The sequence below is a fragment of the Oncorhynchus masou genome, chromosome 14 (assembly GCF_036934945.1).
Source record: "Oncorhynchus masou masou isolate Uvic2021 chromosome 14, UVic_Omas_1.1, whole genome shotgun sequence".
NCBI classification, from domain to species: domain Eukaryota; kingdom Metazoa; phylum Chordata; class Actinopteri; order Salmoniformes; family Salmonidae; genus Oncorhynchus; species Oncorhynchus masou.
This window is the reverse complement of record NC_088225.1, coordinates 11539982-11553779: the sequence shown is the minus strand read 5'-3', so window position 1 is coordinate 11553779 and position 13798 is coordinate 11539982. Positions and strand designations below refer to the sequence as shown.

The following is a 13798-nucleotide window of genomic DNA, read 5'->3' as shown; positions in this document are numbered from 1 at the left end:
AGTCTGCTGTTAATGATAATGCAGAGGATTTTCCCAAGGTTACTGTTGACGCATATTCCACAGTAGTTATTGGGGTCAAATTAGTCTCCACTTTTGTGGATTGGGGTGATTGGGGTCTCGTTTTTTCCGAGTTTCCAGTTGTATTGAAAGCAACATTCTAAAGGCCAAAGTTTTTCCTAACCATAAAGCAGTTTATGCACTTTATTTTTAGAAGAACTTTCAAAAGCTATTGTATTGTGACTAGTGACCAAAGGCAAATGTAGGCAAACCCTAACTACTAATATTATTGTCTTTGGGTGTTAGAAAAGCGCTATACAAATTCCATGTATTATTATAAATTATTGAAGAATTAAAAAAGATGCTCTGTTAACTAATGAAGGTTGTTTAATGCTGATGTTTAGCATAGGTAGACAATAAATACAACATTAAAACATAAAGACACGTTACTACTGAGCTTGTAAGGTTAAATTCATCATATGAACATGAAACTTCACATTTACAGTGGTAGAACTAGGTATCTATATGGGTGTGTGTGAAATGTATCTTTAATTGTATGAAATTTAGCTAAGTACAACAATAAAACTGGGCGATAACATTGGGATCTATTGGAGCCTTTCCAACTCAACCCACAGCAGTGCCTTCTGCTGGCTGTGGATGACATTGCGTATGGCGAGAAGCAGATCCTCGGTGCAGCTCCAGGTGCTGGATTCCAAAGTGTGGTAGAGCAGGGGCAGGGTCTCCAGCTGCTGCTCGTCCGCCTGACACACCTCCTCCATCATGCCATCCTCCCCTCGTCTGGTCAGCAACTTCCTGTCAATGGGGCAAAATAGATAGACTTTGTAACTACTGTTTATAAATTGGATTAGAGAACATACAGCTACAAAAATAGAATAACTTATGATCTAAAGGTGTCTTGTAAACACATACAAATACAGATAGTCAGTCAGGCACCTACTTTAGCTTCTTGTGTTTTTTGTTCTTGGGTCGGATATTAATGACGATAGGGTAGATCCCCTGCCTCAGAAGGCCCTCCACACAACTCAGGCCCAGCTCCAACAGACAGTGCTTGTCCTGAGAGACAAGATACACAAACCGATATGGGAGAGGTAACCCACCCACTTGGCACAGACATCAGTTCAACATCTAGTTTTGATTTAATTTACATTAGGTGTAGTTGTCAACTAACATGAATTCAATGTGAAATCAACAAAAAATGTCACCATGTCATTGTATTTAGATAAAATCTTTTCCACGTCAATTAAACATCATTACATAATGCAAAAAAGAGACGCAAACTCGGTCTCAACCTTTAAGTCTTTACTGAAAACTCATCTCTTCAGTGGGTCATATGATTGAGTGTAGTCTGGCCCAGGAGTGTGAAGGTGAACGAAAAGGCTCTGGAGCAACGAACCGCCCTTGCTGTCTCTGCCTGGCCGGTTCCCCTCTTTCCACTGGGATTCTCTGCCTCTAACCCTATTACAGGGGCTGAGTCACTGGCTTACTGGTGCTCTTTCATGCCGTCACTAGGAGGCGTGCGTCACTTGAGTGGGTTGAGTCACTGATGTGATCTTCCTGTCTGGGTTGGCGCCCCCCCTTGGGTTGTGCCATGGCGGAGATCTTTGTGGGCTATACTCGGCCTTGTCTCAGGATGGTAAGTTGGTGGTTGAAGATATCCCTCTAGTGGTGTGGGGGCTGTGCTTTGACAAAGTGGGTGGGGTTATATCCTTCCTGTTTGGCCCTGTCCGGGGGTATCATCGGATGGGGCCACAGTGTCTCCTGACCCCTCCTGTCTCAGCCTCCAGTATTTATGCTGCAGTAGTTTGTGTAGGTGGGCTAGGGTCAGTTTGTTATATCCTGTGTGAATTTAAGTATGCTCTCTAATTCTCTCTTTCTCTCTCTCTCTCTCTCTCTCTCTCGGAGGACCTGAGCCCTAGGACCATGCCTCAGGACTAACTGGCATGATGACTCCTTGCTGTCCCCAGTCCACCTGGCCGTGCTGCTGCTCCAGTTTCAACTGTTCTGCCTGTGATTATTATTATTTGACCATGCTGGTCATCTATGAACATTTGAACATCTTGGCCATGTTCTGTTATAATCTCCACCCGGCACAGCCAGAAGAGGACTGGCCACCCCTCATAGCCTGGTTCCTCTCTAGGTTTCTTCCTCAGGAGTTATTCCTAGCCACCTTGCTTCTACACCTGCATTTGTTGCTGTTTGGGGTTTTAGGCGGGGTTTCTGTACAGCACTTTGAGATATCAGCTGATGTACGAAGGGCTATATAAATAAATTTGATTTGATAACATTTTTTCATTGAAATATCGTGGAAGCAACATTGTGGGTCTCCCAAGTGCCACAGCGGACTAAGGCACTGCATCTCAGTGCTAGAGGTGTTACTACAGACCCTGGTTACAGGCTGTATAACAACCGGCTGTGATCGGGAGTCCCATAGGGTGGTGCACAATTGGCCCAGCATCGTCCGGGTTAGAGGAGGGTTTGGCCGGGGTAGGCCGTCATTGTAAATAGGAATTTATTCTTGACTGACTTGCCTAGTTAAATAAAAAATACAAATTGACACAACCAGTTTTTGCCCCATGGGAAGTGTTTGTTTGTTTGTGTGTGAAAGAGAGAGAGAGAATGAATGAATGAATGAAAGAGTGTATACCTGGCTTATTACATCCTGAATAGACTGCAGACTGATTCCAAGAGCCTGCTCTGGGGTGGAAGCATCTAGCAGGAAAACACTCTTATCATTTCTCTCTGTGGCCTGGATTGGCTCTGAAATACATCACTCCATAAGAAGCGGTAGAGAGACAACATATCTACAAGTAATTACTTTTAAACACAGCCGGCCATGCAAGACGGATAACAAGCATAGTGCTTCTGAAATTTGAGTGTGTAGTGACCGTGTGTAAATAACCATGTGCGTGTCTGCATGTGTGTGTGTGTACCTGGTTGGCAGGTGTTGAAGTCCAGTCCAGACTTTGCTGGCTGAAGCAGTCTCTCTATGAGGCCTCGAGAGAGTAGGGAGGGGGAGAAGATGACAGGCCGTTTGGTCTTGACCTGTATTGGCTGGACCATACTGTAAGGAATCAGGTGCTCCTCGTGACCTGAGCAAAGACATACACACACACACACACACATTTATGTTCATGCATTTTTATCTTACCATAGTCTTCAAATTACAAACAAAAATATCAATAAAGTCATATGGGAGGAGCTTACGGTTGCTGAGTGTGTAAAGGACCTGTGGGGTGGAACCAATCCCACGACAGCTGGGGGACACAGCCTTGACCAATCGCACACGCTCAGAGCCCTTCTTGGATACCTACAGTGATGAATGGAGGAATCAGTAGTCTGGTTACCCTTGGTTACCAGAGATTCACACACAGTAGGGACAAGAGGAGACTTACTTTCTTCTTGAAATCCTTCTGCTCCAGGGCTATGGTACGTAACCTCACCAATAACAGCTGCTGGGCTCTGAGATAGAGAAAGATTTAGGGGATACACATTTATCACTACGTGTCCCATGCAGTCTATGAGTGCAATCTAACAAAGCTAAACATTTGCACAACTGTCTGTTATAGATTAATGGAACGTTTAATCTTTTTCTCATGCTTATTAAAATGTCTTACATTATATAACCCATTAATTTGAACTCTGTCACAAAGGTACAGTACATGGCACCTCTCCCTTACCTGTTGTAATTGGGCATGATCCCCGCCTGCAAGGGCTTGGCTGTGCGGGGGTTCACCAGGGTGCAGCGCCACTGGTACTTCCCATTGTAACGGGTGTCAGTGACGTGTATGATGTCATCACAGCGCACCCCCAGACAGGGCAGGTCGCTATGAGGGTCCAGGTCCAGGTTGACGCGCACGTAGAAGGAGTCAGCACCGTGGAAGGTAGGAGAAGGGAGCTGGGCACATAACTTGGAGTAGGCTGAGAAGAGGAAAAGCGGTGGGCAGTTAGTTACACACACTCTATTGTTTTATCTTTTTTTGTTCTATAAACAGTCTGACGCCTGGATAAAGGCCAAGACCATACACTATAAAGGTGTACTGTACTGAAAAAGCACATCAGTCAAGGAAAACAACTGTAAAAGCAGTCTCAGAACTTTACCCTCTGTGTTGATCTGGTGTTTGAGAGAAGAGGGCTCTCTCCACCACTGCAGAGAGAAGTGTGCCACCTCTCCAGTGCACTGGCCCATCAGCACACTGCCCCCACCAAACATAACCTTTTCCAGCTGGGCAGGGAGAAGAGAGACAGTTATACTCAGGCCTGTGTGGCTGTTTTTCTACTATCTGTTTGCCTGTCCATCTGTCTGTATGCCTCTGTTTCTCACCTCCAGTAACTCACTGCCCTCCTTCAGACCACACTGCTCAGCAGGAGAACCAGCTCTGACGCTGCTAACAAAGATGCCTGTGCAGTTGCCCCCAATGATGGTGATGTCATCTGCCAGGCTGCCTCTTCCTCTTTTGGGCGTAGTGGGGGGACTAGGTACGGGGGACAGGGGCACGAAACTGAAAGAGAAAGTGGAAGGAGAGATTGTAATTACACTTATCAGTATACAGTTAAGATTATATCTCACACCATGAATGGTTAGCATGTGTACCTACACTACATTGGATTAGCTGCCCTGATGTAGGCAGCACAGAGATGGAGACCTACCCGAGACTGCTGTAGTTGGGTTTGTGAGGTGGGACAGGGGGCAGGTTGATGAGGTCAGGGGGGAAGAGGTGGGAATGCAGGGAGCTACAGGAGTTCGACAGGGAGACCTCACTCTGGACTCCTGAAACACAACATAATGAGACATCACTACACACATCTATAGTTAGCCGGAGTTACAGGTATTACAGGTAGCTCCAGACTTAGACAGACAGGAGGGATGTACTGAGCTGAACAAAACCTGTGAGGGTCTCATTCTCATCACTGCCCCAGGAGTCCAGGTCAAACCTGTAAAGGGATAAGAAAACAGAGGAGTTTATCATCATTTATTTAGTTTTAAATGCATGAACAGCATAAAATGGGATTCAAGAGAGTGATATATATCCATATCAGAGAACAATGTAAAAGTTGATCTGCTATGGTATGACCATAGATATCCTATTAAATTAATAATAATTATATTTCCTAATTCCATGGGTATGACATACTCTATGTTGACCCTGCGGTTGATGGAGTTCATGCAGGGAGGGAAGGGGAAGATGGAGAGCCTGTTAACATCCCTCTCACTGTCCACTGTCTGTAAAACACACAGGACACAAACAAGAAGGGAAATAGAGAATGACTAAAGCATCGATGCAGGCCCACAATTTAAACCTATTCATTGTCTCCTTGACAACTTAAAAAAGTGAATTCATTATTCAACAATCCACATATACTGCATGTATTCACAGCTTCACTGTTCAGTGAGAAAAATACATTTATTAATATAATACAGATGAATGCGAGATGAGACATGATGCTTTGATATGTTGGCATGTCACAAAGTGTTGTGGAGTAATTCAACAACTCACTGGTGTCAAGAGATTCTCCTCTGAGTTTGAGCGGGAACCTGCAGACAAAAGAAAGTATTTAGAAGTCTAAGCCTATGCTCTCTCATCAAAGTTGTAAAAAAAAACAAAAAAACATTTGTTTTGGCCATGCCTATTTCTACCATGTCTTATTCAAACAGTAGTTCAAATACACGGGTTATCCTTCGTCAGCTACAGTGGTGTAAAAATGTAGAATAAATAAAGCAAACATGAAAAAAGGGGGATCAACTCAGGAATGCTCTTTTCTTCAATGCTATCCTTGCAAAACCCCAATCCCATAGTCCAGTTGTTCCCAACCTTTTTCCGTTACTGTACCACCAAGTATATTTTGCTCTGCCCAGAGTACCCTTAAAGTACCCCCATGTGCATTTACCAGTAAGCCTAGGGTCTTATGAGTCTTCTCAAGTAACCCCTTTGGATAGGCCAAGTACCCCTGGTTGGGAACCACTGCATTCATCTCAACTCTACCCCCTGTATTTAGCCTCGCTATTGTTATTTTACTGCTGCTCTTTTATTATTTGTTACTTTTATTTCTTATTTTCGTTGGTATTTTTCTTAAAACTGCATTGTTAGTTAAGGGCTTGTAAGTAAGAATTTTACTGTAGGTCTGTTGTATTAGGTGTATGTGACAAATAACATTTGATTTGAATTGAAATATAGGCTTACCTTCAGAGTGGTCATGGGTTTGGTCTGTAGAGGGAGACTGTGACACAGAAATGAAAACAGAGACATCATCAACATCTGTTCACTGAAAGGTATCCTACAGGTACCAACATGCTGACAGTTACACAAATTCCTCTCTGGCAACATCAATTCAGTTCAAGGGGCTTTATTGGCATGGGAAACATATGTTAACATTGCCAAAGAAGTGAAGTAGGTAATAAACAAAAGTGAAATAAACAATACATAAAACATCATATCTCTAACTCCATGCAAAACAACAATGTGACCTAATTAGCACACATGAGTTGCTTCACCCTGATCTAAAAAATAATATTCTCTGTAAGTAGACCATGAATAACCATGCCAAGTTATGGGGATCAGCTCAATGGTACCTACTTAACTCTGTGAATAAGTCAAATGAAAAGACAGGTTGGACAGCAACACTGCCACACTCCTCAAGGACTATCTATCACATGATTATGAAGAGATAAATGTTGTGGCTGCTGTTGATGGTAACACTACAACGTTGCGAATATTCTAGCTGCTGCCAATGAAGATGATAAGATGGCGATGAACTCTGACCTTGCAGAGCAGCTGGTGAGTGCCGTTGGGCAGAGGGCTGAGGTCGAGGGAGCAGCAGGGCCCGTAGCACTGGTCTTCGCTGCACAGAGACAGGTGAGACTAGGAGAGGGACAGAGAGACAATCACATTAGAAGAGTACAGGAGAAGGCTAACAGGTCCACACTGTAATTTGATTATCATATTTTTGTGAGTGTGTGAAACTGACAGAATAGGGAAAACACACTTGTGTTGTGCAAGTATAATCAAAAGTGTGTACACAGTATGTGTGTACATACAGTAGCTGAGACTCACACAGTGCATACAGGGCGAACTCTGCTCCCTGCTCCTGTCCTTCTCTTTCTCCAGCTCTCTCTGCTGCTGCTCTAGATTGGCCTGAAGCTCTGCGATGCGTTTGCGCAGGCGGTTCTTGTCCAATAGGCAGTCAGTATACTCCAACTGCAGGCTATCTCGACTGCGCAGAGCCTGAAGGATTTACAGTATCAGAGGGAGAAGGAGAGAAGGTGCCAGAGAGATGAGTTATGAGGAGACAGACAGACACTGAGTGGGGGAGACACTGAGTAGTGGAAACACCTGCGCGACTAGACAAAAATGATGTATTACGGTGAGTAATGGTGCAACTATGCAGAGAAAGGCCTTATATTATCCTGCAAAAAGGCATCAAACACTCCGACCTCAACATTCCTCTGTGCATGTGCATTCAGTGTCCAAACAGCCATGAACTATTTAAACCAGCAGAAACAAAAACCCTACCATACATTGATTCGTTGATTCTAACCCGTATCCCTACTCAGACCTACTGACCTGGTCCCTCTCCTTCTCCAGCTCCATAATCTGGTTGAAGTAGGAAATGCTCCTTTTCTGTTCCGTCTCCCAGTCCAGCTGCAGAGTCCTCACCTTCAGCTGCAGCTGCTCACACTGAGACTCCAGCTTCACAACACAACACACCATACCATCAAAGACAGAATAATACAATTGTGTTGAGGCATGTTTTAACACTTTATGAAACATTAACAAAGACAACTTGAAAAAACTGTCACCAGCTCAGTGACTTCTGAGAGTGAATAATGGGACAGAATGGCGTGAATAGGCCCTTTCTCTGCTCTCACCTTGTCCCTGAAATCCTCAGAGCTCTCCAGCTCTCCCTGTAGTCTGGCGATGTTGCCACACAGCTCGTGTCTCTGCTCTGCTGCCTCCCTGCGGTCCTGCTTCAGGATGTCCAACAGAGCCTGAGGTCAAAACGGAACAATACAAGAGTTAGAGCAGCACCGTCGGGGCGGGAAAACATCACAAACTCAGAGGGTGAATCCGATTCACTCTGAGTGGTGGCTCTACCTGTGTTTCAATGTGACCTGAATCAGATTCACTCTGAGTGGTGGCTCTACCTGTGTTTCAATGTGACCTGAATCAGATTCACTCTGAGTGGTGGCTCTACCTTCTGTTTCAATGTGTCCTGAATCAGATTCACTCTGAGTGGTGGCTCTACCTGTGTTTCAATGTGACCTGAATCAGATTCACTCTGAGTGGTGGCTCTACCTGTGTTTCAATGTGACCTGAATCATATTCACTCTGAGTGGTGACTCTACCTGTGTTTCAATGTGACATGAATCAGATTCACTCTGAGTGGTGGCTCTACCTGTGTTTAAATGTGACCTGAATCAGATTCACTCTGAATGGTGGCTCTACCTTTGTTTCAATGTGACCTGAATCAGATTCACTCTGAGTGGTGGCTCTACCTGTGTTTCAATGTGACCTGAATCAGATTCACTCTGAGTGGTGGCTCTACCTGTGTTTCAATGTGACCTGAATCAGATTCACTCTGAGTGGTGACTCTACCTGTGTTTCAATGTGACATGAATCAGATTCACTCTGAGTGGTGGCTCTACCTGTGTTTAAATGTGACCTGAATCAGATTCACTCTGAATGGTGGCTCTACCTGTGTTTCAATGTGACCTGAATCAGATTCACTCTGAGTGGTGGCTCTACCTGTGTTTCAATGTGACCTGACTTCTGAATGTCAATGTGCTGCAGTGGCTTCTCCCTCTTCTCGGGAACAGCGGGGGCTTCGTTCGTCCGATGGGCGACACTCCTGTTCCTTCTGACTGGAGCAATAGAGACAGGACTACTGTCAGTCTCTTTCTCTGCCTCCATCAGTCTGGTCTTCAGCTGCTCCATCTGTAGAAAAGGTTGAGTAAGAGTATTACAAGGGAATCCTACCAGGGAAAGGCTTCCTATAAAGGCATGTCCCAACATCTCTTTAAAAAAAATGTATACCCTCCCCATCCATCCTTTTATCTTTCACCAGCTGCTTTCTTCTGTCCCAGTCACCCTCCCTCTCCTTCAACAACCCATCAGACAAGGGGTCCCCCTCTCCTCTCTATACCTGTTCCAGTAGCTCTCTCTCACGTGCGGAGGCCTTGGCCTGATCCTCCAGGGCATGAGAGTATTTCACAGCCTGTTCCAGGTGCCTGTCCTTCAGCCGGCCCAGCTCCCTGCTGCCTGCCTCCCAGTCCTGACGCAGCCTGTGGGAGACACATTCAGCCAGCTCTCAGTACACTGGACATAGAAACTGTACCTCCCTATTAAAGAAATGTATGACAGCCATGGACCATGGCTCATCATGAATGTAGTTTATGTATATCATTCTCGATGTTTCAAATTCCGGTCTAAATACTGTCATTCACCTTGGGTGTAGTGCACATTGTTGGGCCCTGTGGATAACAACCAGATGTTTGTGTGGTTTTACCTGTGAAGTTCAATGAATCAAACTTTAATACTTCTCATACTGTCATTTGTCTCACAGTGCTTTAAGCCCTGTATATGTGGTTCCGTGTGGTGTACCTCTCCATCTGCAGCCGGTCATGTCGTAGGTCCAGTGTCTTGCGTTCAGCCCGGCTGCGCTCCTCCTCGGCCACACGGCAACGCTGGGACAGGCGGCGCTCACACACTTGGCTCCCCCGCAGCTGCTCCCTCAGCTTACGCACCTCAAGCAGCAGGAACTGAGTCAGGCCCTCTGGACCCTCCTCATCTGGTGGGGAAACAGCAGTGGAGGTAAATGGGGGAACACAGGTCATACAGGAGTGGAAGGGGGATATTTGGGGACAAATCCTCACCCAAGATGATGGAGCAGCGCTGGGTGGGCTGTTGTCCAGTGAGCTGAGTGTATTGCTCGGGGTGGTAGAACTCCAAAGACTCCATGAAGGCCTGGAGGCCACGCTGGCCCCGCCCATGCAGGATGTCAATCAAACGTCCTGATTAACAGTGATGACATCATTAAAGTTTATAAGATGAAGACGACAATACATCCTGAAGATGGAGACACTGTAAGTACTGTACTGACACAAGTGTGAAAGCTACTCATGTTCCAGATAATCCCTTTGTCATTTTTTGTCACCTCTCTAACCTCATCTCTCTGTTTCTTCTTCTCTTCCAGTCTTTATCACTCCCCATCTGTCTACCTCCTCCTTTATCTCCCCCGCTCCTTTACCTAGCTAGTGGCCACCCCTTCATTTCTTTCATCTTGATCTCCTGCCTCGTTACTCATACCCGTCTCCCCTCCCTCTGTCTCTCACTCCCCTCTTGCTATCCTTATAAAAACACCTTTTTCTCACACGGCACAAACCCCTACTTACCTCATTCTGGCCGATCTACCCCCTCTCTCCTTGCCTCCTCTCACTTACCTTTTACACTCTTCTCATTCCCTTCCATCATTTCTCTCTCATTCTCCCTCTCTTTTTCGCTCCCACCAATTCCCTCTACCTCCCCCTCTCTCACCAGCCTTGCTGATACGTAGTGGGTACTGGGTGGAGTTGAGGACCTCATCCTCATCCTGCTCGTCGATGACCTTGCACTGCCTCAGGTAGGGGGTGAGCTTGGCTGGGTTCAGGATGCGGGTCAGCTTGTGCCTCACCCCCTCCACCCGGTCCCACAGCTCCTCACAGCACTCCTCAGAGAACGGGGACACCGGCCGCCCCTCTTCTTGTCCCGTGTCATAATCCTTCACCAATACTGTGATGCCTGGTACAGAGGAAGCAAGTTAATACAGGACTGGTTTGAAAGAGGAGCCAAAGTTATTCTGTGTTTTAAAGAGAACAGGCTCAAACTATTTTGATAATACAGTTTTTGGCCATTGTCTGCTGCATTGTGAGAAGGAGCAGAAGGATTTACTTTTCTGGCTGTGCTCCAATGAAATCTGGATGGGATTATTTTGCATTTAACATACATTACAGAACATTCGGAAAGTATTCAGACCCCTTGACTTTTCCCACATTTTATTACGTTACAGCCTTATTAATTCATTGGTTTTCCTCAGCAATCTACACACAATACCCCACAATGTGAAAACAGGTTTGGAAATGTTTGCTAAAAAACAGAAATACCTTATTTACGTAAGTATTCAGACCCTTTGCTATGATACTCAAAATTGAGCTCAGGTGCATCCTGAGATGTTTCTAAAACTTGATTGGAGTCCACCTGTGGTAAATTCAATTGACTGGACATGATTTGGAAAGAAACACCTGTCTATATAAGGTCCCACAGTTGACAGTGCATGTCAGAGCAAAAACCAAGCCATGACGTCGAAGGAATTGTCCGTAAAGTTCTGAGATATTATTGTGTTGAGGCACAGATCTGGGGAAGGATACCAAAAGAATTCTGTAGCATTGAAGGTCCCCAAGAACAGTGGCCTCCATCATTCTTAAATGGAAAAGGTTTGGAGCCACCAAGTATCTTCCTAGAGCTGGCCGCACGGCCAAATTGAGCAATCGGGGGAGAAGGGCCTTGGTCAGGTGGGTGACCAAGAACCCAATGGTCACTCTGACAGAGCTCCAGAGGTCCTCTGTGGAGATGGGAGAACCTTCCAGAAGGACAATCATCTCTGCAGCACTCCACCAATCAGGCATTTATGGTAGAGTGGCCAGATGGAAGCCACTCCTCAGTAAAAGGCATATGACAGCGCACTTTGAGTATGCCAAACGGCACCTAAAGGACTCTGACCATGAGAAACTAGGTTCTCTTGTTTAATGAAACCAAGATTGAACTATTTGGCATGAATGCCAAGTGTCACGTCAGGAGGAAACCTGGCACTATCCCTACGGTGAAGCACGGTGGTGGCAGCATCATACTGTGGGGATGTTTTTCAGCAGCAGGGAATGGAAGAATAGTCAGGATCGAGAGAAAGATGAACAGAGCATAGTACAGAGAGATCCTCAATGAAAACCTGCTCCAGAGAACTCAGGACCTCAGATTGGGTTGAAGGTTAATTTTCCAACCGGACAACGACTCCAAGCACACAGCCAAGACAACACAGGAGTGGCTTCGGGACAAGTCTCTGAATGTCCTACATTTGCAAAAAATTCTAAGAACCTGTTTTTGCTTTGTCATTACGGGGTATTGTGTAGATGGATGAGTGGAAAAAAATGTTTTAATCAATTTTAGAATAAGGCTATAATGTAACAAAATGTCAAGGGGTCTGAATACTTTCCGAATGCACTGTATACCAGGCTGTAGGATTAACTTCCAGTACTGTGAACACAATTGATGGTGCATTATCTGCACCAATGATTGACTCAAGTTTCTCCTGGTGTTGCACAAGGTTGGTTGGTGGGTCGTAAACAATGATAGGGACGACATTAAATCTGTCTCAGAGCTCAAGAATGCAAACACTGGTGTGATTCATATCGCACACTTACAAACTTACTGCGATAGCAGACAAAGACCTCCTCAACTACTGAGGAGCAGTTGTGCCAACTCCCTGGACTAAGAAAAAACACGTTCAATTGAGACTCTCAACACGTTTAGTAGTACAGATCAGGGACCCATGATCTAATTCCGTTACCGTAATTCCATTACCGGGTGTAAATCCCCTTCCCTTACTGTAGATCAATAACCAAAATAGATTTTTTTCCAATTTAAGTGCTGTGTCCTTTTTTCTGCAGAACTATGAAGCCACATTATATATGTTTTAAAAGTTAACTATTTACCGACAATGAGGGGTAAGTAAGTGCTCCATAACCACGCCCCCCCTCGCAAACAGACAGACAGGTCGAGACACATCTGTGTCCTGTGGAATCTTTTCCTGTCATCTCTCGTTTGCACATGCAGACTACTCATGTAGTCAATAGAAAACAGATATCATGAGATGCTTTTTATCAAGAACAACTTTCTCCAAGAGCAGTGTCAACTTCTCAAAATAAACACCCCTCAGACTCCTTGGCAATATGAATATTTACTACATTAATTAAACGGAGACTACAATACCAAAAAGAACTGTGACTGACAAGACAATAAGGAGGGCGAAGTGTCATTCAGTGTCGCAACTTTTCACCCCCGATTGACTCATCTGACTTTATCTGAAAAAGTCAGGTAAGAAATTATGTAATGTCACCTGTAAAATAAATTTAAAAAAAATAAAAATTAAAAAATCTTAATTTCCCACTTACCACTCATTGTCAAAGATTGATCGTTGTAAGCACACTCCTCAGACAGATATTCCACTTTTGATTTTGATCAAATCATGACTACATAGAAACGTAAACTACTATTCCAGTATGGTTATGCTATTGCGTTGAGAAGCTGGTTGTGTTGTACCTGGGACGAAGTATCACACTCCTCCCCAATTTTGCAGTCCCGCCTCCTCACAATTGCCTGCACATACCATATTCCACCAATCAGCAATTGTTCACAACTGTCCTGATCATTCCAGATGACCAAACCAGGATAAGTTTCCAAAAACCGGATGTATCCAGTTTTCAGAGAAACAACTAATTCAACATATGCTTCATTTTCTGCTGAAAACCTGATGTGGTACTCCTCTCAGGCGTTTTCTTTTAAGCCTGGTACTTTAGGTTAAGGCCAGGTCAACCCAGATACTGTATCTCTGGTTAACCCAAGGGAAACATTTTCTGTTTGAAAATTGAGAAAGCGGAGGAGTTGGACCATTTTCATGCCCAAAGTTGACTGTTAAAGCTAATTTCCTGCAATAAAGTGTTCTTGGTCTTTGGAAATCGATATTCCTGTGCACACAG

General features: G+C 44.8%; 1 protein-coding gene across 1 annotated transcript; it reads right to left on the bottom strand.

Annotated features, from left to right (window-relative positions):
* Nucleotides 1-366: 366 nt before the first annotated feature.
* LOC135554215 (caspase recruitment domain-containing protein 10-like) lies at nt 367-13381 on the bottom strand. Its single transcript, XM_064986367.1, has 24 exons — nt 13214-13381; nt 10548-10790; nt 9887-10024; nt 9615-9801; nt 9157-9295; nt 8760-8948; nt 7883-8002; nt 7578-7703; nt 7068-7238; nt 6777-6875; nt 6198-6234; nt 5514-5551; nt 5151-5239; nt 4904-4950; nt 4666-4786; nt 4340-4517; nt 4117-4240; nt 3696-3936; nt 3411-3477; nt 3223-3325; nt 2949-3107; nt 2663-2775; nt 956-1071; nt 367-810 (listed from the first exon to the last, which is right to left on the bottom strand). The coding sequence occupies exons 1-24, from the start codon at nt 13218-13220 to the stop codon at nt 603-605; spliced, it is 3060 nt and encodes a 1019-aa protein (XP_064842439.1). The 5' UTR covers nt 13221-13381; the 3' UTR covers nt 367-602.
* Between the last annotated feature and the right edge of the window lie 417 nt (nt 13382-13798).

Excerpts from the sequence above, each read along its gene's own strand:
- LOC135554215 (XM_064986367.1), bottom strand. Across the intron at positions 4,518-4,665 it reads CCCAACTACAGCAGTCTCGG|TTTCGTGCCCCTGTCCCCCG; the intron begins GTAGGTCTCCAT and ends TTTCTCTTTCAG. Across the intron at positions 1,072-2,662 it reads TTCAGGATGTAATAAGCCAG|GACAAGCACTGTCTGTTGGA; the intron begins GTATACACTCTT and ends CTTGTCTCTCAG.